The sequence below is a fragment of the Chanodichthys erythropterus genome, chromosome 3, assembly GCF_024489055.1.
Source record: "Chanodichthys erythropterus isolate Z2021 chromosome 3, ASM2448905v1, whole genome shotgun sequence".
Taxonomy (NCBI): domain Eukaryota; kingdom Metazoa; phylum Chordata; class Actinopteri; order Cypriniformes; family Xenocyprididae; genus Chanodichthys; species Chanodichthys erythropterus.
In genome coordinates this window covers 45,878,008-45,905,266 of record NC_090223.1, presented here as the reverse complement: position 1 = coordinate 45,905,266, position 27,259 = coordinate 45,878,008, and the positions used below count along the sequence as shown (strand labels likewise).

Here is a 27,259-nt window from a genome sequence, read left to right as displayed (position 1 = left end):
TATAAATCCAAACAGTCATGCTTAAAATTTGCCACTTTTACACACAAAGGCATAGCATGGGTCTATTTTATATATACATTCACACATTAATTGCCTCTTTTTTAGAAAACTTGATGATTATCTAATCAAAAAATGTGTTACAGTGCCAATAAAAAAAGAACTGAAATCTGACACATTTCTGATAAATGTTTCTGTCGCTGCATGATGAGAATACAGTTTAAATATAAAACTTTGCTCGATAATGAATGCATAACAGCGAACAAATGAATATAAACTAATGCAAATGAATGGTAACAATCATGACATTAAACAGTTGGTGTTTTTGTCTCATTGTTTTAACCTCACGGCACGTGTCAAAACAAACTCTACGAGTGTCACAGACACGCCAGGCTCCACCTCACCACAGTACCCACGCACTCAATCACCAGCTTATTAATCACCGCCACCTGCACCTCATTCACTCTGCAATCACCAGCACTACAAAGCCACCACTCTCACACACACTCACTGTCCGGTCTCGTTTGCACTACGCCATGTATATGCTTACCTTAAGGACTCCCCTTCAACATACTTACCTGCTCCAGCGATCTCCTTCATCTCCTTCGTCTCCTGGTCCCTTCGTGTGCTTACCCATCTGTGTGTGTGAGTGTCTCCAACGTCTCCCTCCATCTCAGCTCAACTCCTGGATCCACAAACCACACAAGGACAGTATTACTTTATATTCATCTCTCAAGAACCTGATAACAGCCATTACCACTCTGTGTTCCACATATTGTTCCAATAAACTCACCTGGATTGCTTTTATCTCTGCCTCCGTGTCTATATCATAACAGAAGACCGGACCATAACAACTAACGGCATGAGTATAAACGATCCATTCCAGGAACTCGTGGACGTGCTGCGTCGAGCACTCACACCACAGCCCTCAACATCGTCATCCCACAACACGGCTGTCTCCGCACCCACCAGCACCACTCCTTCACCTGCATTCACCGCCAGTCCCATGGCCAAACCGGCGCCCTACTCTGGATCGGCGGAGGAATGCAGCAGTTTCTTCTCCAATGTGAGCTGGTCCTGGAGATGCAGCCGCACCTCTACACCACAGACACGGCTAAAATAGCGTTCATTATTTCACAACTGCAAGGGAAGGCTCTGCAATGGGCAGATTCGTTGTGGACCCAGAAAGGCCCAGTCGTCCAATCCTATTCGGCGTTCGTCTCCCACTTCCGGGAAGTATTCGGGAAACCTCTGACTGATTCCTCGACTGGTGAGAAACTTTATAATCTAAAGCAAAGAAACCTATCTGTTAACGAATATGCCTTGCAGTTTCGAACGCTAGCCGCCACCAGCGGATGGAACGAGCAAGCCCTCATCACCACGTTCCGTCAGGGGCTGGAACCCTCCGTGCGGCTGCATCTCGCTGCATACGAGGACTCCATGGGATTAGAACGCTTCATCCAACTCGCCATCCGCGTGGGGTCCCGTATGCAGTCGTGCATTCAAGAACACCAGGGCCAGTCATCCACCACTAACCTCCTCCGTCGGTCCGAACCCGTCAGCTCCCCAGAACCAGCCAACGAACCCATGCAGATTGATCACTCACGTCTCACCCCTAACGAAAGACAAAGAAGGCTGGCCCTGAATCTCTGTCTCTATTGCGGAACAATGGGGCATAATCTCTCCACATGCCCCATCCGTCCTCCTCGACCCGTGGTGAGTGCAATATTTCCCTCCATTCAGAAAATGAAACCACTCACTACAACTGTAACTCTTACTGCGGCTAACATCTCTGTTCCAGTGGTGGCGCTCCTTGATTCAGGGTCAGCCGGAAACTTCATCTCAGGCACCCTCTGTAGACAACTCAACCTTAAGATCTCTCCTTCACCGACGAGCTATCAAATCCACTCCATCACGGGCAAACCCCTAAGCCGCAGACACATCCGTCACTGCGTGGGCCCACTACAACTCAGCATCGGTATCCTGCACACTGAACACATCCATTTGCTGGTTCTGGAGGAATCCACCGCTGACGTGGTTCTAGGGCGCCCGTGGCTGGAACAACACAACCCCAACATCTCCTGGCGCACGGGCGAAGTCCTGAAGTGGGGCGATCACTGCTTCCCAGACTGCTTCCCAGCGCTTCCTGTTCCAAAACCTCCACTCTCCAAGTCTCTTCTCGTGAATGCCACGTCCATCGAGAGCCCTGTTGAGAAGCGCTCCGTGGATGTTCCCCCTGACTACGCCCCCTTCAGCGACGTCTTCTGCCCGCAACGCGCCTCCAAGCTTCCTCCACACCGGCCATGGGACTGCGCCATCGATCTGCTGCCGGGTGAACCAGTGCCCAGGGGACGCATATACCCCCTGTCCATACCGGAGGAGAAGGCCATGGAGGAATACATCAAGGAGGCACTCGAACAAGGTTACATCCGCCCGTCTACTTCCCCTGCTGCTTCAAGCTTCTTCTTCGTGGCAAAGAAGGACGGAGGCTTGAGGCCATGCATCGATTACCGTGCACTCAACAAGATCACCATCAAGTTCCGATACCCACTTCCCCTCGTCCCAGCGGCCCTGGAACATCTCCGCGGTGCCACTGTGTTCACCAAGTTGGACCTCCGCAGCGCGTATAACCTCATCCGGATACGTGAGGGGGACGAGTGGAAGACCGCCTTCGTCACGCCCACTGGACACTACGAGTACCTCGTGATGCCGTATGGCCTGGTCAACGCCCCCTCCGTATTCCAGGATTTCATCCACGAGGTGCTCCGGGAGTTTCTCCATAAGTCCGTTCTGGTTTATATAGATGACATCCTCATCTACTCCCGGAGCTTGGCCGAACATCGCCACCACGTTGCGGAGGTCCTCCAGCGCTTACGGCAGTTCCATCTCTTCCTCAAGGCTGAAAAATGCTCATTCCACCAACCCTCCGTCCAGTTCCTGGGGTACGTGATTGATCACAGTGGCATCCGGATGGACGAGGGGAAGGTCTCCGCCATACAGTCCTGGCCCACTCCTACCACCATCAAAGAACTCCAAAGATTCCTAGGTTTCTCCAATTTCTATCGCCGGTTCATCAAAAACTACAGCACAATCGTCAGTCCACTCACCAACCTCCTCCGTCACCAGCCCAAGTCTCTGTCCTGGTCTCCATTAGCCACCGACGCCTTTGAGACCCTGAAGAAGGCCTTCACCACCGCTCCCCTCCTCGTCCACCCCTAACCCGGACCTCCCGTTCATAGTAGAGGTGGACGCATCTACCACCGGAGTGGGAGCGGTCCTTTCACAGCAGCAGGGGACACCAAGTAGACTCCATCCATGCGCCTTCTTCTCCCGCAAGCTCAACCCGGCGGAGGTCAACTACGACATCGGTGACCGCGAACTCCTGGCCGTCAAGCTTGCCCTTGAGGAGTGGAGGCATTGGTTGGAGGGAGCTACTCACCCATTTCAAGTCCTCACTGATCACAAGAATCTCGAATATCTGAAGGCCGCAAAGAGACTCAATCCTCGCCAAGCTCGCTGGGCTATGTTCTTCTCTAGATTCAACTTCTCCATCTCCTACCGTCCTGGTTCAAAGAATACGAAGGCTGACGCCTTATCTCGCCTCTATGCTCCTGAGGAAAAGCCCGAAAAACCTGATACTATTCTGCCGGAGTCCATCTTCATGAGCCCCATCCAGTGGTCCGAAGAAACCATTCCCTCCGCCAATGCCTCCACACGCACTCCGCCGGGTTGCCCACCGGGCTTGCAGTACATCACACGGACACGTCGCACTCCACTCCTGCACAACGTTCACTCTTCACTTGGCACTGGTCACCCGGGGGTCAAGGAGACCCTCTCGTTGCTCAAACAACGCTTCTGGTGGCCCAACATGGCCAACGACGTCAGGAGGTACGTGCAGGGCTGCAGGGAGTGTGCCATCTCCAAGAGCCCACGCCATCTTCTCCACACCGGCTAGCTCTTTCCTCTGCCCGTTCCTGAGAGACCCTGGTCACACCTGGGAGTGGACTTCGTCACCGATCTCCCCGAGTCTGACGGTCACACATGCATCCTGGTGGTGGTGGACCGCTTCTCAAAGTCCTGCCGTCTGATACCCCTGGAGGGTCTACCTACCGCCATGGCCACCGCAGAACTAATGTTTAATCATGTTTTTCGCTATTATGGATTACCTGAAGACATCGTCTCCGACAGAGGACCCCAGTTTGTCTCACACGTCTGGAAAGCCTTCTTCTCCCTCCTGGGTGTGACCGTCAGCCTATCGTCTGGATACCATCCTCAGTCGAACGGGCAGACGGAACGGAAGATCCAGGAGATCGGCCGCTTCCTGCGTACCTTCTGTCACGGCCACCAGAACTCCTGGAACCAGTACCTGGGTTGGGCCGAGTACGCACAAAACTCTCTCCGCCAAGCCTCAACGGGACTAACACCCTTCCAGTGCGTACTCGGCTACCAACCCCCGATGTTCCCCTGGGACGGGGAACCCTCCAACGTTCCGGCAGTCGACTACTGGTTCCGGGAGAGCGAGAGGGTGTGGGACTCAGCTCACCACCAGCTGCAGAGGGCCCTGCGCAGACGCAAGATGGCAGCCGACCTTCGACGCTCCGAGGCTCCTGTCTACCAGCCGGGGCAGAAGGTCTGGCTGTCCACCCGGGACATCAGGATGCGTCTGCCCTGCAAAAAGCTGAGTCCCCGCTTCATTGGCCCGTTCACCATCCTTCGGCAGATCAACCCCGTCACCTATCGTCTCCAACTCCCGGCACAGTATAGTAGAATCCATCCTACATTTCACGTGTCTCTACTTAAACCTCACCACCCTTCTGTTGTTCCCTCCACAGAGCCTGACGTGGCAGCCGCCGAGCCCCCCGTCCACTTCTCCTAGAGGACGGCACAGCCTACGTGGTCCACGAGATCTTGGATTCCCGGCGCCGTGGTGGTAAACTCGAATACCTCGTGGACTGGGAGGACTATGGTCCCGAGGAACGCTCATGGATTCCCAGGAACGATATCCTTGATCCTCTTCTGTTACAGAACTTCCATACCAACCATCCAGACAGACCTGCCCCACGACCCAGGGGAAGACCACCACGACGTCGGGGTCCGCGGCCCTCAGGAGCGGGCCGTGGAGAGGGGGTACTGTCACAGACACGCCAGGCTCCACCTCACCACAGTACCCACGCACTCAATCACCAGCTTATTAATCACCGCCACCTGCACCTCATTCACTCTGCAATCACCAGCACTACAAAGCCACCACTCTCACACACACTCACTGTCCGGTCTCGTTTGCACTACGCCATGTATATGCTTACCTTAAGGACTCCCCTTCAACATACTTACCTGCTCCAGCGATCTCCTTCATCTCCTTCGTCTCCTGGTCCCTTCGTGTGCTTACCCATCTGTGTGTGTGAGTGTCTCCAACGTCTCCCTCCATCTCAGCTCAACTCCTGGATCCACAAACCACACAAGGACAGTATTACTTTATATTCATCTCTCAAGAACCTGATAACAGCCATTACCACTCTGTGTTCCACATATTGTTCCAATAAACTCACCTGGATTGCTTTTATCTCTGCCTCCGTGTCTATATCATAACAACGAGGTATCAGTGTTAGTTTTTATTTTGCCTCTAGAGGCCGCTCTCGTACTGTACAATGACAGCGCACTCTTCTCAGTCGCTCCAGCAACGGATGCAAATCGGAAAATGAAATCAACCGCAGTTATGCGAACACTTGTTTGCACATGCTTGCTTGCAGTCTGTGTTCTACCGCCTTTATTTTGTAGTAAGTAACGAAAATGCTTTGGGAAAATGTATCGGAGTAAAATCATACATTTTATTTAGGAAATGTAGTGGAGTAAAAGTAAAAGTTGACAGAAATATAAAAACTCAAGTAAAGTACAGATTCTCCCAAAAAATACTTAAGTACTGTAACAAAGTATTATTACTTCATTACTTTAGCCTACACCACTGATTAATATTATACCCCTGGTTTCACAGACAAGGCTTAAGCTAGTCCCAGACTAAACTGCATGTTTGAGCTGTTTGAGAGCAACTTGCACTGACATATCTTAAAAATGCGTGTTATTGTTTTGTCTCAAGATGCACACCAGTTTTTTTCTAGGGTAGGCTACATTTATAAAAGCTATTTATTTTTTTTAATGCAGTTGTATTGCATTTTTTTTTTTTTCATATTTCACAGCACTCAGACCAAAATATAAAATGTCACATATCACTGCTTTTTCTTTCTTTCTTTCTTTCTTGCTTTCTTTCTTTTTTACTCATACCAAACTATGATTTATTTGTTTTCTGCTATATTGACCCACCAGAAAAAGAGATTCTGATGACACTGCACATTTATCCGGCCCCTGATGGCAACACCTACACAACAGGAACTATCCTTAATTGGCTTCATTCGGGGCGGAACATCTGCAAATAGGCTTGTTTTATAACCACAACCACATCCTTCATGTCATACTTTCGTCACAAGCACTCTGACTGTGCATGTAGATCAGTAGAAGATTGGCATAACGTAAATGTCAGGAGGATTTATGCAATGTATAAATGGTGTTTGATTGAGAACTGCAGATTTTTATATTTTCACCAACATTTTATGTTTTTGTAAACGGGGTCAATGGGAATATTATCTAGGTAAGTTTTTTATAATACTTCTACTTCTTTTACAGCTACTTTACCCTGTTTTTTTATTTTTTATTTTTTAATTTGTTTAATCAACATATGTTGATTATAGACTAATATGATGATAAACATCGTAAACATTTGTGATGGTTTTCTATATTTTATAAAACGTGTAACTGTATGTTTTAATATAATCATTATTATTTATTTTTCTTTAATATGTTGTTGTTACATTTTAATTTTTTATTTAACATGAATTAAATGAATGTATAATTTAAAATTTGGTTATACATTAAAACATGGCATTTCAAGCAGTAAAATAACATGTTTACTCTCATTGCAGTTTGCATGTGGGCTCTGTACAATGCATTTGAGCAGGCTTGACCACAGTTTCTGTCATTGTTTCTCCACGATGGCTCTATGGCAAGCCATATTCTTGCTTGTTGTTTGTGGACATATTGAGTGCAGTAAGTTTGCATTTATTGCAATATAACCATTCTCATAAAGTCATTCTGAACGTCTTGTAAAATAAGTGTAGATACAGCAGAACGTCCTCAGAAGGATGTCCTCTAACCTATGCAGGTGTTGATTTGAGAAGAAACGCTACCGTTTTTGTAGCTCGATTGACCACATTTCCTTTCACATCACTGTTTGCAGATGACGGTGTTTGCAATGTGACCTGCACCACAGACTTCATCTCCAAGCTGAACTGCTCTAATTCTGACTTGGCAGGATCAGCTTCATGTGATGTTGCGGCAGATTGCAGGTACAGATCTAGCACAGTGTGTTCTTACTGCTCATTGTTTTTTTTTGTTTTTTTTTAACCTGTTATTACCATTGGTCAACATATTGTTTAATTAGTACATTTCATGTCTTCCAGAAGTGAATCTTCTGATGCAAATGGGAGCTGCAGGATCATATCGCCACAATCCTGGTGCACAATAGAACAAGAGGAGCTGAATACGATAATGTCCTTTGATACCAGCTGTTCTATCACAGTAACGCAAATGGACAAACAAGGCAATACGGAGATCCCAGCAACGAGTTACTCTGAAACAATCACTTTATACAGATATAGTACGTTCCTCAACCCACTTCATCGGCAGTGTAAAGCGTCAGTGAAAATGCTTAGAATCTGTCATTAAAATGACAGATTCTTTATTGGCATCTATAGTTCCATGAAGAACCTTTTCATTGCACAAAAGGTTCTTTATAATGGAAAAACATTTTTTAGATTATTAAAATGCTGTCAAACAAGGTGTTTGGGGATCCCAAAATGGTACTTCTGTGGCATGGCTGCAAAAACCCCCTTATGGGGCTTTTTGTTTTTTTAAGAGTGTATGAGGATTTTCAAAATCTTGTAGTTTTTGGTTTAAAGTTTGTGTCAAACCTCAAATCAAGCATGATTTGAGATGATCCAAAAACATCTTGAGCTTCAATGGAAGAAGAACGTCTGACCCCATCTGTACAAAGAGTCACATGATCATTGCTAAATATGTACTTCACTGATTAGTACACAGCACAATGCTCTGCTTAAAGTACATATGGTCCCTCTCTAAATAATGTTAAAGTAACACTGAAGCAGAGTTAAAGTTAAGGAGATAATTAAGCAATTAATTAGGTGATGATTGAGCATTAGTGATGAACACCTGCTGTTAACAAGCAGAATCACTGAAGAAAAGAGAGAAACAAAAACTACAACTGACTTTAACTCTACTTCAGTGTTACTTTAACACTATTTAGAGAGGGACCATATGTACTCTAAGCAGTGTTGATTTAACTCTGAGGATTTTGCTGTGTATGGTTCATTTTACATCATAACCTTACTCAAAATCCCATAAACATTCTATTTTAATTCCATGTGATCTCAGACTTTTTGGACGTTTTTTGTCTTGTTTACTCACGGACAGCATTCACTAACATTTGTTTTCTTTTCTTTTTTATAGTTAAGCTAAATCAACCTTTCAACCTAAACATTGCAAAAGTTGACAGGGGTTTCAATCTCACTTGGGATGTGGATAAAGAGCATGAACTGTATGACGACTTCTACTACAGAGTACGATTACAAAATAAAACTGATAAGGTAAAAGATCAATTTCTCTATCTATATGGAGAGAAAATGACATACGTTTTGCAGATTTTTCTGAACAACAATGTGAAATGCTGATTATTCCACAGAAGGAGCAAATTTACATCCTGGAGCAAAACCAACAATTCATGGTTTTCCTCAGTGAAAATCTCCTGCCAGGGAGGCAGTATGTGGCAGACATTCAGGTCGCCATACACCCGAGGTCATTTATATCCAAGTGGAGTGAATGGAGCAACAGCGTTGAATGGACAACTGACTCTCCGGAGACAGAGCAGTACTATTTTCTGCTGCTGGCACTTCCTGTTGTGGCAGTGGTGCTGCTTGTGTACAGTGGGAAACTGTGAGTATCACTTTTACTTGTTTTTATTTGTCCAGAATTTCATCTTGGCCCGGTTTCACAGACAAAGCTTAGATTAAGCCAGGAAGTAGACCTTAGAGACATTTAAGTAGCTTTTATAAACATGCCTTAGAAAATAACTGGTGCGCATCTTCAGACCAAAAAAAAAAAAAAAAAACAATGGCGCTGACATATTTTAAGATCTGAAAAAGATGCATTTTCATAGACTTATGCCTTGTCTGTGAAACCAGGCATGTTTCAGTTCAAATTGTCCGTTGGTCAAAAAAAAAAAAAAAAAAAATGGTACTAATAACTGTTTGCTTGTCAAAGATAAAGTTGCTCCTCATGGAGGCCATGAGGTACATTTTAAGACTTTAGGGAATTGTACAAGCTTGTACAGAAGTCACTTTGTGGGATATAGAGAAGTGAAGCCAACTCAAACCTCTCTCATTATGACTGATACTTCATTTATGAGTCACATGAGCGTCTTTATTATCTGTAAGTCATATGTCTTTGAGGTCTATATTAACCTTTCAGAACATCTAGATGGGTTCACTCCTTACAAATCTTAAAGATTATGTACTGAGAATTTTGCCTGATATCCCTCACAGTGGCGGGCTTAATGAAAGACTACAGACAAGTGTGATCTTCAATTTCGATAGCGCCTCCTCTAAATGAGTTTTCCAGTAATCGATATGACAGCACTTACCGTATATGAATAGTCCTTTCTCACCTCCCACGTTCACAAAAACCACAACAGCAGCAGATATGTTTGTGCAGACGGTCTATTTTCAAGTAGGTCAAAAAAACGGAGGAAGTCAGAGCTACAAGCTCTGCAAGTGCATAAACTAGACAGTTTCCATGACAGCTGCTGTTTTCATTTCTTATTCAGCACATAATTATCATATGTCCAGAAATAATGTCACTCCTTTAACACTTTGTCTTTTTGCATGTACAGAGGGAGCTTTAAAAAGCCCACCTTATGGCAGCACATCCCAAGCCCCCATGAGTACTTTACACCGCTCTACCATACATATCAAGGAGACTTTAAGGTATGTTGTGTTTCTAAATCTCTTGTGCATAAGCAGAAGTCTCTGTGTGCGTGTGAGTGAGATAACATTAGGGGACTTTCATACATGCGACTAACTTAACCTCACTTGTAAACGGGGAATGTGACATTTTTCAAATGAGTCACTCTGTAGGGGCTTCAAAGGAACAGGAGGGCTCACTTAACATTTGGTAGAGATTGCGTTAAATGTGAAAACCGAAAGTATCAGTTTTCCCCTCTAATGGAAAGTACTATGAGTTCAAACCTAAACTCTGATAAGGTGGGTAGTTATAAATAGTTGTTTTTAACTAAAGGGGAATTTAGTGAATATTCCACTGGGTAGAGTTGAAAATACTACCCTTTATCAAAAGATCTTTCTTGAGTTGTTGTTGTTGTTGTTCCTCAGAGCACTTCAGTAACACTAGCACTTCATTTACTTGGTAAATATATTAAAAGTCGCAGCTTTCTCTGAAACATTAGCGTTATAAAATGTGTCGGTGTCGTGAACTTTCAAGACTTGAGGCACTAGCTTTAAGGAAAGCAATTGAGGAAATGGTGGCAGATGTGTGATCTTTATTTTCAAACTGTAAAGGAACACATATTCCAGTAGAGGTCAGTAATATGCTGCATTAGCAACAGCGAGAGCTGTGCGTCATCCAATGTAAAGTATACGTCAAGCGTCATGTTAAAAAAAAAAAAAAAAAAAAACTTTTTAAAACATTTGCCCCCGGTTTCATAGACAAGGCTTAAGCTAGTCCCAGACTGTTTGAGCTTTTTTAACTGAAAGTAACTTGTACTGACATTTCTTAAAATAGGTCAGAGCCATTGTTTTGTCTCAACATGCACACCAGTAATGTTTTTTTTATAAAAGCTACTTAAATACCCTAATTGAACTGAGGCCTAATCCTGTTTTAGCCTAAGCCCTGCCTGTGAAACCGGCCATAAAAGGATATATTTATCAAAGTATTTTTCCGTACAGTGTGAAAATAGTAGAGGTGTAGTGATGTAATTGTGTTGATCTGCTCCGTTTAGGTGTAAATTGCTCCGTGATACTGATCTCCTCTGTAATTTTCCAACCCCTCTTAATCCTAAAATAGATTTCTCATAAAATGCTACAAAATCAAAAATTTAAATGATTGAACATTGGGGGTTTTAACTGTATGTTATTTCTTTTATTTTGTAGTTGTGCTATTTAGCGTTCATAATGTCAGTTTTTATTCGTTGTGCAAAATACCTGACAAATGCTTTAAATCATTTTGACTTCATGCATCTAAAGCATTTACTAACCATTCATAAAGATGAAAGCTTTTAATGAATGATTTTTTCTTTTTCTTTTTAATTAACACATTTTTAATGTCAGGAAATGATGATTGCGATAAGTGCGGATGTTATTGACTTATCTGCAGGTAGGCGTTGTTTTGAAGGAGACATTATCACAGTGGGTTTTTTTTATCGAGTTCATTTAGTTGATAAGAACGTCATACAGCTGAATATATTGTTTTTTTTAATATATATATATATATATATATATTATATATAATATATATATATATATATATATATTATATATATATATATATATATATATATATATATATATATATATATAATATATAATATATATATATATATATATATAATGCTTTTATTCAGCAAGTACTCCTTAAATTGTTCAAAACGAGATTCTTTTAACAACCGATTCATCAACAAATCCTGAAACTGTATTATGGTTTACACTAAAATATTAAAAAGTTTTTCAATATTGATAATACGAATATTTCTTAAGCAGCAAATCAGCATATTACAATGATTTCTGAATGATCATGTGACACTGAAGACTGGAGTAATGATGTTTGTTTATGTTAGCAACTGTTATTTGTCATTGACCATTTAGTGACTTCCATCAGCTGGCCAGAAAACTTTCACACTTCTCACATGCAGTCTTAAAGTTAATGTTATTTATGTTCATGACAATATATAAAATGATCTACTTGTGTTTTATTTCAGAGATGGGTCGGACCAGTCCTGACCTTCAATAACTTCGATTTCCAAGAGAAGAGCACCACTTTGCAGGTGCTTTGTGAGAAGCAGCAGAACGAAAGCTCTGGGGAACCTGGCAACGGTAGGAGCGGTGATCGGGACATTGGTCTGTCGGGTCAAAACTCATCGAAACTCTACTTCCTCGGAAGCAACAGTCACAATGTCGCACACTCCGGTGGCCACATATCGATGGACACCGTTACAGTTTCTGGTCAGGAGGGCATCATGGCCGACTGGTCCGGTGACAATCATAGACAGAGCCTAGAGGACTTCCTCAATGACAAAGACGGCAATCAGAGAGCGGCTGAGATCGCAGACAGACAGCCTCTTGTACCTGAAGGCAGCGGTAGTTTACGGGGTTTAGACTGCGATGACTGGCATCTACAGGAGCACGACTTGGAGAACATTGAACAGGTCTCGCTGGACTCTTACAATTCCAACGAGCAGTCCGACGATGGTTACCCACAAATGGGATTGGATTTAGACACCATAGACAGTGGATTTCTGGAGTCGGACTGTTCAAGCCCGTCGGCTTTTGATGGGAACGAGCAGATAGAGACTGAATCACTGGATGGCGTGGGAGGCTCCCATTCGAATTATGTCAAACAGTGGGTGGCTTTTACAGCAGTTCAAGTTGATGCCCACAGCACTGGAAAGTAGCTGATCATGGGAGTTTCTATTACTACAATGAACTGAATAATAAACAGGTGATGGTGGAAGCGTCTACAAAATATTTGAAGACATCACTGTTTGGACCTAATTTGCACACAATGCGTTTATGTGAGCAGTTTCTTCTTACACTGAACTGTATTTGTGGCATAATGCCACAAAATAGACTAAATGTTGGTCAGTTGTATGATTGTTCACAGGACATTGGTTTACATTAGGCTGCAGGACAGTATCTATGGATGCATCTCAGCCTGCATACTTTCAATCCTGTGGGTCAGGGTTTGCGCAACTAACAATCATATCCATCACTCTAATTGTACATTTTCTGTCATGCTCTATTTTTATCTCAGTAAAATATTGTAATGCTTGGCATTTTTAATGTGACATTGATATCACAAGAACTTCTGTGGCAATGATAATGGACAGAATCCCAGTAATTATTCCACTGAGCTTTACTTGGAATTTCCAAAAACGCCTGGTTGGTTTACTAGCCCAGCTAACAAAAATATGTTCCAAGAACATTTTGCTAACATTCCCATTAAGTTATGAAAATTTTTTTTTTTTTTTTTTTTTTTCGGTTCTCTGAACGTTCAAAATGTTAAAGAAACGTTCCGTTTCATCATTCATAAAACATTATATGAATGTTACTTTTGAATGTTCTCTGAACATTCTAAAACAAGTAGCATTTAAAAAATGTTAGATGAACGTCCAACTAAAACATTTCAGGGAAAAAAAGTTATACGAATGATGTTAAAATAACAATTTTTTGCTAACATTTTGAGAACATTATTAAAAGAGCAGATGACTTTCTATTAATGTTACTGGAAGAGCACTTGCTCATAACTTTGAGAGAACCCTGATAGAACGTTAGCTAAAGTTCTGGGAACATTCCCTGTTAGCCGGGATGTCAGGTGATGTGTCCAAAAACCATTAATCTTTTTGAGCTGACAGGGTATGCAAATATTCAAGTTAAAAGTTTAAGAATTGATCAATCTTAATATTTGGGGGACATGTACAAATATTTGAATCTAAGAAGAGTAATGAACATGCTAATGTTTACATGCTAACATAAGGAGTATGGCTACATGACGGTGGACTGTGGTGATTTTAATAATTTTATTTTATTGTCAATACTGACACAGCATCTAACTACATACTCTGCGTCAAGTACATCTAGCATGTATAACAGATGTACTAAGGGAAGTGAGGTGCGACCAATGTCTAGGTACTGATTATCTGTTGAGGTAATACTGAGAAATTAAGCACTTTGCAAATTTTTTCATTAGAAATACGTGAGCTGTGCAGTTCTTCTGTTATTGCACACAATGTTGGAGTTATCAGTGTTTGCTGCACAGAGCAAGATAAGGTATGAGTCATGGACGGATCTACAAAAAGCCAGACAGCTGATAATACTATGGGTATTTCTACATATCAGATCTTTGAACAAACGATTAGCTCAGCAGTCAGAATCTCTTTTTTTTTTTTTTTTTTTTTTTTTTTTTTTGTTAAGTGCTTTTTGACCCTTTTATTTTCCCATTAATGCAAGACACATCTCTTGATTTTCATGAAATTATTAAATGCACTTTATTTTAATGATCACATTATTTATTTCACATAATGGAGTAGACGCTTTGATGGTTGGAGGTGATAACAGACTTAGTTTGCAACTAGAATGGAAGGTTTAAAAGCAAACTTTATGGTACCTTGGGTTAGTTCACCCAAAAATGAAAATTCTGTCATTAATTACTCACCCTCATGCCGTTCCACACCCATGAGACCTTTGTTAATCTTCAGCACACAAATTAAGATATTTTAGTCGAAATCCGATGACTCAGTGAGGCTTCCATAGGGAGCAATGACATTTCCTCTCTCAAGATCCATTAATGTACTAAAAACATATTTAAATCAGTCGATGTGAGTACAGTGGTTCAATATTAATATTATAAAGCGACGAGAATATTTTTGGAGCACCAAAAAAACAAAATAACGACTTCTATAGTGATGGTCGATTTCAAAACACTGCTTCAGGAAGATTCGGAGCATAATGAATCAGTGTGTCGAATCATGATTCGGATCACGTGTCAAACTGCCAACGGCTGAAATCACGTGACTTTGGTGCTCCGAACAGCAGATTCGATATTTAACCACTGTACTCACATGAACTGATTTAAATATGTTTTTAGTACATTAATGGATCTTGACAGAGGAAATGTCATTGCTTCCTATGGAGGCCTCACGGAGCCATCGGATTTCAACTAAAATATCTTAATTTGTGTTCCTAAGATTAACGAAGGTCTTAAGGGTGTGAAACGACATGAGGGTGAGAAATAAATGACAGAATTTTCATTTTTGGGTGAACTAACCCTTTAAGGCCAGTTCACACCAAGGACTATAACTATAATGATAATGTTAAAGATATAGTTCTAAAATCATTCTAAATATAAAATAATAGCAGTCACACCACAACTATAATGATAAAGGCTGTTTACACCAAGAATGATAACTTTAAATATAACGTTAGCAACAGCTATATTAGCTTCCAACCAGCAGATGATTTTCTGTTTGTCTTCTGTCTGTCTTCTGTCGCTTTATATGCTCGAACTCGTTGAAGCACAATGAATTGCTGTCAAAAAGATTTTAGAAAATAATCGCTCTGGGGGGCATTTACTGTACAACTACAAAACCCGCTGTTACAAGTTACACAACAAACCCTGTGTCTAAGTCAGGTCCCTAGGTCGTGAATCAGTATCTAAATGAATATGGCTGATTCCCTGATCAGTGCCCTGACTACTGAACTAGGGAGCTGATTGAGAAGTACCTAAAGTTTTGAAAAAATCAGCTAGATAGTCATGTCCATAGGCATAATGATATAGGCTACATAGACACCCTATTTCCCGCTGGATCACACGTCAATGGCGCCGCCATATTGTGCAGGGCAACATGTCCTAACTCTCATAAGTGTACTGAAGAAAAGATGCCTTACTATTTTGAGATTTTACAAACCGTCGTACAATCCAAACCACATATTGGGAATTACATTTCACATGCAAGTCCGAACAATTGTTTCTGGTTTTATTTGATCATTAGGCTATAACATAATTTTGACAGCTAGTTGACCAGCAAAGTTGGACTATAGAGGGTATGCACGTGACGTCCAAATTCCAAAATGTTGGATTTTGGGGTAAAATCAAGACCTACCTAAAGCGTTCACATGCAGATTTGCTTTATGTATTTCCCCCGGTGTCGAAATCAGGCACATATAAATATCAGGAAACACGATTCCTAGCTGCATGCCAATATCCATGGATTAGGTTTCTTTGACATGTGAAGGAATACTTTCAAGCCCAGCCTTTAGTGTAATCGTTTGTCTTACTCGCGTTTTCACAGTTTCTCCTATTAAATCCAGTCATGCAGCAGGTTATTTTGCCACTCAGTCCAGCCGAGGGAGCGCGTTCCGGCGGGAAGGTGACGTCTATGCATACCCTCTATTAAAAGCTAGACAACGCTAGTTATCTATGAAAACTGAGATTTTATCACAAAAAAAAGTTTACATGATTTTTATGAAGTCTGCCTATTATTATGATATTATTATACGACTTGTATTATGGTTGTACTATTTTCTACTCACTGTTTTATTTGCTAATTTTATTTTATTGACTATATTATTTTACAATTTATGATAGGCCTATACTATCTGCTATTTTATTCAGTTATTATTACTACTAATAAAGTTGCCAGACCAATTTAAAATGGAGACAATTTTGTATTTTTTTTTACTATAGGCTATAAAATGTCTAAAGATGTTTATTGTTTGTTTATGAATAATAAAGCAAACATTTGTGTGTTAAACTGCAAGCATAACGTTCGTAGGGAACACATATAGAAATAAATTATACAAATTAAAAGCGCCTTAAGAATGCTTCAGATTAATAAGGTTTTGAGATTCGAATTATCTTTATAGATTTGAAATTGTCCTGTGACGTCCTGTGATGTGATTCAACAGAAAAAAGATAAAATGCGGTTGTTGAAGGCAGAAAAAAAAAAAAAAAAAAGAAACATTTCCATGTGCACATTTCATGTAGCCTACTTTAAATGAATTTACATTAGGAACGACTCCTCAATTATTAACCTTGAAAAATAAACCAAATCGATGCTTGAGAAGCGTGAGTTTTCACAATTCCTTATGACAATTAATATCTTTCAAGTTCAAACCTGCGAGATTCTGAGTAATTGGGAGACAAAACCTTTTTCGTACTTCACGCAGATCATAAACCATTGAAAACGGTTGAGAAATGTAAATGTTATTGCACTTTTTGTCCAGAAAAGCCGCAGCTCCACGTTTACTTGCATTTGTTTAAAGAGGAGTCTTGCCCCGCACAATGGCGGACTGGTTGACGTATCGCAGTGGCTACAGTCCAAATGGGCGTCTATGTATTTGTGATGTCTATGGTCACGACTATTTACCTTATTGGCGCAAACCTGTCGTTCAAACACCTTGGTGAATGATGTCACGCAGGTAGGCTAGTGGAGTAATAACTTTAAATGAATCCGTTTGAGATCGAATTAATGCTATATTTTTGCTATAAATTATGTAGGCCTACATGGCATGTGAGCTCTAATTTTTCTCAGTTATTTGCTTTATTTCCAGATTCAGGCTCGTTACCAGAACACTACGCACTCTTAAAAAACGGTGCTTAAAATGATTTTGACAAACTAAAATATTTAAATGACATTTGTATATATTCGAAATAAAATATATAAATTGTACTTAACTTTCATTTTGCTTATTTTAGATAAAGATAACGATTTATTAAGTCCACATGTCATAAAAACAAGAAACTCTTATTCTAACCAAACCTCGAGAGCTGTCCTTCCATCCACTAAGTTTGCGATGCAATCTGCGAATGTTTGTTTGAAAATGTTTTTTCGGGAAACACCAAATCGTTGAACTATGTTAACGACGAATCTTGCGATACTACTTGGCGTGTGGATTAGTTATCTTTATAGTTATCGTTCTTGGTGTGAACAGGCCTTTAGCCTTATTATTTTACCATTAACTTGGTTTAAAAGCGATATAGACAAGTATTAACAAGTAGTCTACACATTGTGTAAGACATAGAAACTTGTATAGCAACATTTGTGGCCTTATTTTTCTCGATTTGTACACGCAGGAGCACTTTAAAAGTTCTCTGCAACATCTGAAACTGGAAGATGAAAAGGCACAGTGACATACAGTAGGAAGCCATTTGTACCTTTTTATCTTTAAAGTGACTGCGCTAAATGTCAGCTGCCGTCATTTATAGAATCAGTCATGGGAAAGTCACATCAACATTTTTCTGCCTGGAAATGTATAGGCCTATTATTAATTCTAAGACACAAAATAATTATTTTAGGGCTATTCAAAATGCATTCAGATCCTCCCTTTGGTTTAACGCTTGTAAACTTTCTATGTACTTACTGTATTTCATAATGAGGAAACTTTTTCTTCACTACATTGTTATGTTATGTTGTTTATATTGTTATATATACTCTTAAGATGGCATGTTCACCTGAACAATTAAATTTAATGTGAGAATTTAACTGATGTGATTTCATATGTGAAGTTTGGCATGTGAAATGAGAAGCGTGTGATGCCATCTGAAACGACTAATCAGAGATTTCAGATAACTTTGAGGTTAAGACCTCCTACATAAACAGGAACTTCTCTGTATATAAAACCATCTTGATGCCCTTCACTGCTACAGACTAAACTAATATTTCTCTAATGCTTCAGAATGAATTTGGTGAGTTGAGATAATTGTGTCTGTTCTAATGTCTTTGAGCCTAATGTGTGATACATGTGTATTTGGTGATTTTTAAGCATCATGTTTTGACTTTTAATGTTTATTTTTTATTAAATACATGTTCAGAATAAACACCTAATTTGTAAATCTCTGCCTAGAATTTAAGTCAGTGAAATCTGAGGGACTTTTATTTAAAGTTGGCCTATTTCTATATCAGTTTAATAATTGTTCCATTTATGGCTAACTTTTCAGGGTCTTTTAAGTTGCTGAATTATGCATTGAAATCTGGAAGTGTGTACATACAGTCCTGTACAAGAATGATGATCCGCACTGGAATGATCTGCATTTTCTTGGCTTTTTCAGTGGAACTTAACGCCAGTTCACAGGGTAAAACGTGCTTCTCAAATCTGCACTTTCAGTCACAATGGATTTTACATGTACAGTACTTCCAAAAATATGTGACCATTTTCCTGTTTTATGTTTCAGCTCTGAAAGAAGGGCTCATCTGTGAGACAGATTACTGCAAAACTGTCAGCTGCTCTTTAAAGCTACCAGTCACCTCCACTAGAAACATTTCGCACTGGCTGGAATTTCAATGGAACAATCACATGTAAGCCGTTATTCGTTACCATTGTCTGTTTAGAAATTCATATACTATTTTTCAGTTGAATTTGTATGCCAATTTAAGTGTGCATTAATAGTTCAGATGAATATGGCTTCAAACACGGGCCGTATAGATGCCCACTCCAGAGAGCGAGCGAAGATCACACCTGCACCTTCACTGTGAATGGAACAATGGCTGATTTTGATAAAGTTGCTGTGATTCTTCATTATTTGGAAAACGGCAATAAGAATTCGTCTCAGTTGAACGATTGTTGGGTGCCAGCAGAAAACAGTGAGTAGATCTTTATGTAATCAAAGAAATATTTTTTATTATTAGTATTATATTTACATGAAGCTTCTCTCTTTTCCCAGTTAAGCCAAAAGCTCCATTTAATCTAACATTACAATATACAAATGGGACGTATAATTTCTCTTGGACTAATGGATATGAAGATGAACGTTATGGACGTGATCTACCCATTGAGTACAACTTCCTGTACTACAAAGATGGAGATAATGACAGCGTAAGAGTAATTACAGTGATGATTCATCTGTAAATGTCCACCATTCATAGTGCATGTTCTCAGAGCACATCCTCTGAAACCCACATCAAAACGCCATCTATATGTGTGTTCTAGCTTTGAAAAAATGTATGTTTTCTATAATGGTTTCACATTGTTACTTTTTAAAGGAGGTCATTGTTCATCCAGAAAATAAATGGATTCAGATTGATGAAATGAATCTTGATCCGGTCACTACATACACTGCTATGGTGAGGTCTGGGATACGTGAAGAAAAAGAATACAGAGGAACGTGGAGCGAGTGGAGCAGCGCAGTAAAATGGAAAACAACATACAGAGGTGAATACCGTGGTACTGATTTACATTTACACTCTCATGCACTTGATTTCTAATCTATCTGTTGCTGATGTGAGATTAAAGGTGCAGTAAGCTTTTTCTGAGAAGTGTTGTTCAAAGTTGGTCAGACCGAGCAGCACAACAAACTCAACACACCCAATCAGCAGTAGGGGGAGTGTCCACTCATGATGGGGGAGGAGACAGAGTGAGCCAATCAGTAGTAGGGGGCGTGCCCATTCATGATGGGGGAGGATACAGAGTGAGCCAATCAGCAGTAGGGGGAGTGTCCACTCATGATGAGGGAGGAGACAGAGTGAGCCAATCAGAAGTAGGGGGCGTGTCCACTCATGATGGGGGAGGAGACATAGTGAGCCAATCAGCAGTAGGTGGAGTGTCCATTCATGATGGGGGAGGAGACAGAGTGAGCAAGAATGAGATTTGAAGAAAGACTGTAGAAAGAGAGTTGGCTGAGATAAAACATCATAGGAATTTCCTTGGGAAAAGAATAGTTATGATCAGGCAGGAGCTTTAAGACCCACGTTAATAATATAAAAGCGTTCCAGCACTGGGGAGACTAAGCAGGAAGTCCTGAAAAAGGTGCTGAGGTTGCATCGTTTTTCCATACGTGAGCAACATTTGCTTTGCTGTGTCACAGAGCTAAGATATGATGTTGTTGTTGTAAAATTAGCTTTAGTAACAGGACAGTTTTGAGTGTCGTTGAAACATTATTTAGCTTCAGCAATGATAAAGAGACATCTACTCTTGCATTGCATGTTAGTGCATTTTGGGGGTGGAGCAATGAAGGGAGGACTGTGTTTGTTTGGGTTGATTTCAAATATGGACAGTGTTTCTCAGAAATCACTTACTGCAACTTAAAGTCAATCCATTCCATGTTTGCTTTGATTCTTTTTTCTGTTTTTATTCATTTATTTAGAAGATGACTCCAATCAAGTTGGCAAAATTGTCATTGGAACGTTTTTAACGGTTGGACTTTTAATTCTGCTCATATTTGTTCCTGCTGCAAGGTAATTGTTTATCATACACGTGCTATTGCCATATATTTACTGCAAAATGATGCACCAACACCAACAGGTGACAAAGTTATCTGTTATATTTATATAAATTGTAATATTTATGCATTACAGATTTAAGATGAAAGACATTTCATGGGTGCCGACACCAGCAACATATTTCCAGCCCCTTTATCAAAATTACCAGGGCAATTTTCAGGTACGATTTCAGACTTCAAATAGACAAGGAGAGAGTTTTGAACCCTTTTGTGGTTCATGAAATGACTTACAAGGGTCTTGTGAGCAAAACTGCAAAGATACTTTCAAAATGCTTTCAAGTTCAAACCCTTCCATGTGTTTATCATTGTATCCAATCACAGACATATCTGATGAGGGTAGGAACACAATTGCCAGAGGTGTTTATGAATCCGCTCAAAGCGTCACATTTTAAAAATGTCAGTACCAACTTGATATCGCAGTAGGTACTTCTGACAACACTAATTTAAACTCACCAGCCACTTTATTAGGTACACCTTGCTAGTACCGCGTTGGACGCCCTTTTGCCTTCAGAACTACCTTAATTCTTTTTGGCATTGATTCAACAAAGTGCTGGAAAAATTCCTCAGAGATTTTGGTCCATATTGACACGCAGCTGCTGCAGATTTGTCAAGCTGCTCATCCCGTTCCACCACATCCCAAAGGTGCTCTACTGGACTGAGATCTGGTGATTGTGGAGGACATTTAAGTATAGTAAACTTATTATCCTGATCAAGAAACCAGTTTGAGATGATTTGGGCTTTGTGACATGGTGCATTATCCTGCTGGAAGCCATGAGAAGATGAGTACACTGTGGTCATAAAGAGCTGGACATGGTCAGCAACAATACTTAGGTATTGCACAATTACACAACATTTTAAGATGTGCTCTTTGGTTTTCAACTATGGTAATTAAAGGTGCTCTAAGTGATCCTGGGTGGAGTAACTTCCTGTTGACGTTCGAAGTGTTGTCAAACAAAACAGAGGCTAGCTAGACCCTCCCTCCTCGTTCGTTTGAAAGCGTACCGAGACCTCCTTGAAGAGGCTTGATTGGTCCACTTCTGGTCCGCACCCAAGTGCAATTACTGCATTCACACCTGCCCAAACGAACTGCACCAAGGTGGACAAAGAACTCCAGTGCGATTCAACTGAACTAAATGAGGCAGGTGTGAAAGCACCCTTAAATCACCTTTCTTCCCCATTCTGATGCTCAGTTTGAACAGCGGATCGTCTTGACCATGTCTCTACATGCCTAAATGCATTGAATTGCTGCCATGTGATTGGCTGATTAGATATTTGCATTAACGAGCAGTTGAACAGGTGTACCTACTAAAGTGTCCGGTGAGTGTATACTTATAATATGATACTTATAACATAATATAATGTAATATTATATCTTAATATGTATTTGTTTACACAACACCATTTCGGTGAAAACTTTTAATGTGTGTTGTTCATTAACACAACAACAGCATTTTGGGGGCCTGAAAAGTTTTTGAAAACGGGTTTCAAAGTGCAAGTTTTTGAAAAGATACTGTTATCGTCGCTGTGTAAACTACAGAAATGTGAACTTGTGAAAACAGTGACGTAATGCTCATGCATTTGTGTTTAGTCTATTGGTGCATAGTGTTTCTTTACGCCAACTACTGGCAGAATAATACAGTGTTTTTAGTCATTTTCGTTGATCCATGTGGAGGAGAATCGTTTGGACAATGTTGTCATCTGTAGTCAAAAAATGTAAATTAACATAAACAATGTGTAAAATAAAAAATGGGAAAAAAACTTCTGAAATATAATATACATTAATGATTGTTATATATATATATATATATATATATATATATATATATATATATATATATATATATATATATATATATATAATATTAATATTAATTAACAGTATACTTCTATTTACAGTATAATACTGTATAAATTTATACTGTATTTTTAACACACACACACACAAACATTAATATACATATAATTATGTAAGATATATCCTCATATTCATATCAGATTAATATATGTCCTCTTTTTTTTCTTAAGTGTTGGGTTTTGGCAAAAAGTCCTTTACAAAACGTTCATATCATGGAAGACTTTTCAACAATCGACAAGATTTCCGAGGTCATGATGACAACACTACAGGATGAGGTAGAGAAAACGGGCATGTATCCCGCAGCACAATACCATCAACCCTATGTGGGCCCCACAGCTGAGGTCTGGGCCCCACGCCAAATGCCCGATACGTGCAGTGAGACGAGTATCCCGTGTGAGGAATTTTCTTTGTTCTGTGAAGAGTTGCCAGTTAAAGTGGACGACATCATGCAGTCTCTCACTGTGGCGTGTCTGAGTGGGGATGTTCTGTCTCTAAAGGACTCTGCTCTTAGTCTTGAGAGTCTTGAGGACTGTGAGGAATCTGAAGCACCAGTTATCATTAACCCAGTGCCTGTGTGTTTCAAACAAGACTACTGCACTCTCACCAACACTCCCACAGGCCCTGTCCCCACCTTCACCAGAGATATAGAGCTGGACGAAAACACCTTTTAGTGATTAAATGTAAGATATCTGCAGTAGACATGTGGACATTATGAACTGACATATATCATTTATTCACATTTTGATGTATGATTGTATATAATTTACAACAAAATGCGAATAATGTTAACAAGGAATCCTATTCTTCATTGAAACAAGTTGTCTAGGCTACACGGTGTTAAAGTAGCCATTAATGCTGACAGTTTGTGTGCAGTGAACTGATTCTCCAGATTCTGTTTTTCATCAAGTAACATCATTATATTTCTATTTTTACTGAGAAGAAAATTAAAATAGTGTGTATTTCATGTGGAAAAGCTTGTTAAAGCCACACTCAAATTGAAAATATTTTCACCTAGAAGAATAGCAGATGTTATTTAGCTATTCACACAGGAATCCAGTCTAATTCAAGAAATTGTAAATAGCCACCTGTTTTTACTTTTTGCATATCAACGAATCGCAATATGTAAAGAGTGAATGAATTTTGTATGATTTATCATTGAATCTGCATTATGAATTCAGAATCAGAAAGAGCTTTATTGCCAGGTATTTTTACATGAACGAGGAATTTGTTTTAGTGAAAGAAGCTTCCACAGGCAAAGACTGACAGTGACAAGACACAGATAATATAAAGAATAAAAATAGAATAAGTAAATAGGAAATAACATTATACAAAAAAAAAAAAAAATGCAATATACAAAACAGTAGATGGTACATGTGTACAGGTATGTTATGTACAAACGCAAGGAAATGTAAATAAGAAGTGTGGTGCGTTAAATAAATGTATTATAATAAATGTATAAATAAGTTGTGTATTGCACATGTTTATTGGGTCATTCCGTCAACTCAACCAGGTCCTCAGCTCAAATTTTTGATTTTGTTAATATTTTTTTTTCTGTAGAAAGACTAACATAAATAGTGATGAAAGCAAAATATTAAATGTGACAGATGTATATTTACTGAGTAATCCACTATTTTGTAGAAGGAGGTCAAAATGACAATTTTCACATGAGATTTGGAGCCAGTTTACAGGGGTGTAAAAAATGTGCAGGTCTAAATTTATAATAATATAGATTTGTGGGTCTATTAGCAAAATCTGTTGACTTTAGCAATCTTTGTTTCATTAAATGCCAACAGTGACAGTTCAAAAAGGATGGGAAAAAAGCACTTCTTGTGTTTTTAGCCTCAAGTTTGCATGCCTGTAACTCAAGAAGTATTAAAGATATCTTAATATCCTTTTAGATTCTGGTTCTTAACAAACTTTCCTTTTGGCATCTTCATTTTAAAAGCCCTCAATCCCAGAGATATGGACATGTTAATGCGGCTCCATGAGTAAATTGCTAAATTGTACACATTTTCATGGTCAAAAGCCAAATGTGGGTCACTTTGCATTCAGATATTCCTCTTTTATTTTAAAGAGGAATATCTGAAGAACAAATAATGTTGAAACTAGAAATGTATCTCATTTTTTCCCCTATCAGCTCAATTGCATAGAACATACCTGTCTGAGCGCCATAAATATTCCTTTTCTAAAACAATGCCTGTTCCTCTAAAAGTACTGAAGATATCTTAATATCCTTCAAGACTCTCATTCTTACTATACTTTTGGCATCTTCATTTTTAAGGCCCTAGATTGAACCATCGAGGGCCTTTAAAATGAAGATGCCAAAAGGAAAGTTTGTTAAGAACCAGAATCTAAAAGGATATTACGATTTCTTTAATACTTCTTGAGTTACAGGCATGCAAACTTGAGACAAAAAACAAAAAAAAGTGCTTTTTGCCATTTTTGAACTGTCATCGTTGGCATATAATTAAACACAGATTGCGAAAGTCAACAGATTTTACGGTAACACTTTAGAATACTGATCCTTCATTAATGAATAACTCTACAGGAACAAATGAGTAATGCATTATTAACACTCTAGTAACTAGTAACAATAACTAGTAACTACTATTAACTAAGAAGAAACTCTGATTAATGAATTAATAAGTAATAGTGCTCAGTTAAGTTCACTATTAACTAATCAGTAACTACTGTTTTTTCATACCTCCCAGAGAACTACTAAGAACTACTAGGTTCATAATTAACATGAATGATGCATAATGTATAATTAATTCTAGAGTAAAGGTCATGGTAACCCATTAGTAATGGGTATCATTAGTCATTAGTAATGACTGAAGTATTTAATACTTAAGAAGGAATTACTAATTATTTGGATCAGTTTTCGAAAGTGAAAAGCATGAAAACTCTCTAGTAACTACTGAAGTCATTGTAAACTTTTGAGGTTTTTGTAAAGTATTGGATAGTAATAACTCAAGAGTTACTATATAACTCTAAAGTAACTACTTCTTATTTGGATCAGTATTCTAAAGTGAAGATCATAGTAACCCACTAGTAATTAAGTGTTACTACATCCTTCTAAAGGAACTACTAATTATTAGGATCAGTATTCTATGAAGATCATGGTAACCCACACTAGTAATTATTTAAGTGTTACCAAATACTTTACAAAAACCTCAAAAGTTTACAATGACTTCAGTAGTTACTAGAGAGTTTTCATGCTTTTCACTTTCGAATACTGATCCAAATAATTAGTAATTCCTTCTTATGTATTTAGTAATACTTCAGTCATTACTAATGGGTTACCATGACCTTTACTCTAGAATTAATTATACATTATTCATTATTCATGTTAATTATGAACCTGTATATATAGTAGTTCTTAGTAGTTCTCTTAGAGGTATGAAAAAACAGTAGTTACTGATTAGTTAATAGTGAACTATACCTTTAACTGAGCACTATTACTTACTAATTCAGTCATTCAGTTACTTGTTAGTGTCACAATCACCAGTGAGAGTGCCCTATCAGCCACTAGAGGGCACTCCATCCCGGACTCATTTCCACCCATTGCATTCACTACATTACCCATAAGACACTTCCCTGGACTCATTAACCTCGTTCATTGCACTCAGCTGTTTTGTGTTTGTTCATTAGTGTCTGTCTATTTAATCTCAGTGGTTTCTGTCCTCAGTTGTGGTTTGTTGTATTTTGTTACGTGCACTTTTGTTTTCTCTGGCTTTCTGTTTTGGACTGTTTTTGTGGAGTTTAACCTTTGCCTGTGCTCTGGATTACATGCTTGGAGTTTCCTGTAATAAACATCGCTGCACTTGGATCTTACCATCTTGTTCTTGTGTGCACCGTGACAGTTAGTTAATAGTAGTTACTAGAGTGTTAATAATGCATTACTCATTTGTTCAGTTATTCATTAATGAAGGATCAGTATTCTAAAGTGTTACCGATTTTACTAATAAACCAATCTCTGTGCAGAAATACAAAGTTCAGTCATGAAACTCTATCTATCGCTGATTGGTTCTTTTAGTACTGCGACACCAACCAATCGGAGGTACTTCCTCATTTAGTGGCTTCATTTATACCGTATCCTAGCTGCGATCAGCACGCCGCACAATATGAGAACTCTTAATCCCACCTCCTCCCCAGCACCACCTGTAGAGATCTATCATTCTGCAGCAGCTTTTCCTTTCTTGTATATTTGACTAAGCTGAACAATTATGTATTTGCTCAGCAGCAGCAGCGTAAGCAGATCTTGTCCGCCAAAATCAAGCC

The 27,259-nt window shown here is 39.6% G+C and overlaps 2 protein-coding genes across 3 annotated transcripts; both read left to right on the top strand.

Moving 5' to 3' along the window:
- The first annotated feature begins 6,484 nt into the window (after positions 1-6,484).
- il21r.1 (interleukin 21 receptor, tandem duplicate 1) lies at positions 6,485-13,380 on the top strand. Its single transcript, XM_067382496.1, has 8 exons — positions 6,485-6,640; positions 6,972-7,095; positions 7,286-7,394; positions 7,509-7,705; positions 8,575-8,711; positions 8,807-9,057; positions 10,013-10,106; positions 12,110-13,380. The coding sequence occupies exons 2-8, from the start codon at positions 6,993-6,995 to the stop codon at positions 12,800-12,802; spliced, it is 1,584 nt and encodes a 527-aa protein (XP_067238597.1). The 5' UTR covers positions 6,485-6,640; positions 6,972-6,992; the 3' UTR covers positions 12,803-13,380.
- A 3,911-nt stretch (positions 13,381-17,291) lies between these two features.
- On the top strand, positions 17,292-24,406 carry il21r.2 (interleukin 21 receptor, tandem duplicate 2). Of its 2 annotated transcripts, XM_067382497.1 has the most exons (10): positions 17,306-17,327; positions 18,415-18,594; positions 18,847-18,981; positions 19,081-19,204; positions 19,296-19,489; positions 19,570-19,721; positions 19,889-20,057; positions 20,989-21,079; positions 21,200-21,284; positions 23,149-24,406. In XM_067382497.1, the coding sequence occupies exons 2-10, from the start codon at positions 18,576-18,578 to the stop codon at positions 23,647-23,649; spliced, it is 1,470 nt and encodes a 489-aa protein (XP_067238598.1). In that variant the 5' UTR covers positions 17,306-17,327; positions 18,415-18,575; the 3' UTR covers positions 23,650-24,406. The 2 variants fall into 2 exon arrangements, with proteins under 2 accessions (XP_067238599.1, XP_067238598.1); XM_067382498.1 differs by having other exon boundaries at positions 17,292-18,594; positions 19,332-19,489.
- The last annotated feature ends 2,853 nt before the right edge of the window (positions 24,407-27,259 follow it).

What these genes read in the sequence shown, in the direction of transcription:
- il21r.1 (XM_067382496.1), top strand. Translation starts at nt 6,993, where the DNA reads ATGCATTTGAGCAGGCTTGACCACAGTTTCTGTCATTGTTTCTCCACG. An exon ending in TTGTGGACATATTGAGTGCA is followed by an intron (nt 7,096 to 7,285) that starts GTAAGTTTGCAT and finishes CACTGTTTGCAG; the next exon opens with ATGACGGTGTTTGCAATGTG. An exon ending in CATATCAAGGAGACTTTAAG is followed by an intron (nt 10,107 to 12,109) that starts GTATGTTGTGTT and finishes GTTTTATTTCAG; the next exon opens with AGATGGGTCGGACCAGTCCT.
- il21r.2 (XM_067382497.1), top strand. An exon ending in TTTCAATGGAACAATCACAT is followed by an intron (nt 19,205 to 19,295) that starts GTAAGCCGTTAT and finishes GTGCATTAATAG; the next exon opens with TTCAGATGAATATGGCTTCA. An exon ending in ATATTTGTTCCTGCTGCAAG is followed by an intron (nt 21,080 to 21,199) that starts GTAATTGTTTAT and finishes TATGCATTACAG; the next exon opens with ATTTAAGATGAAAGACATTT.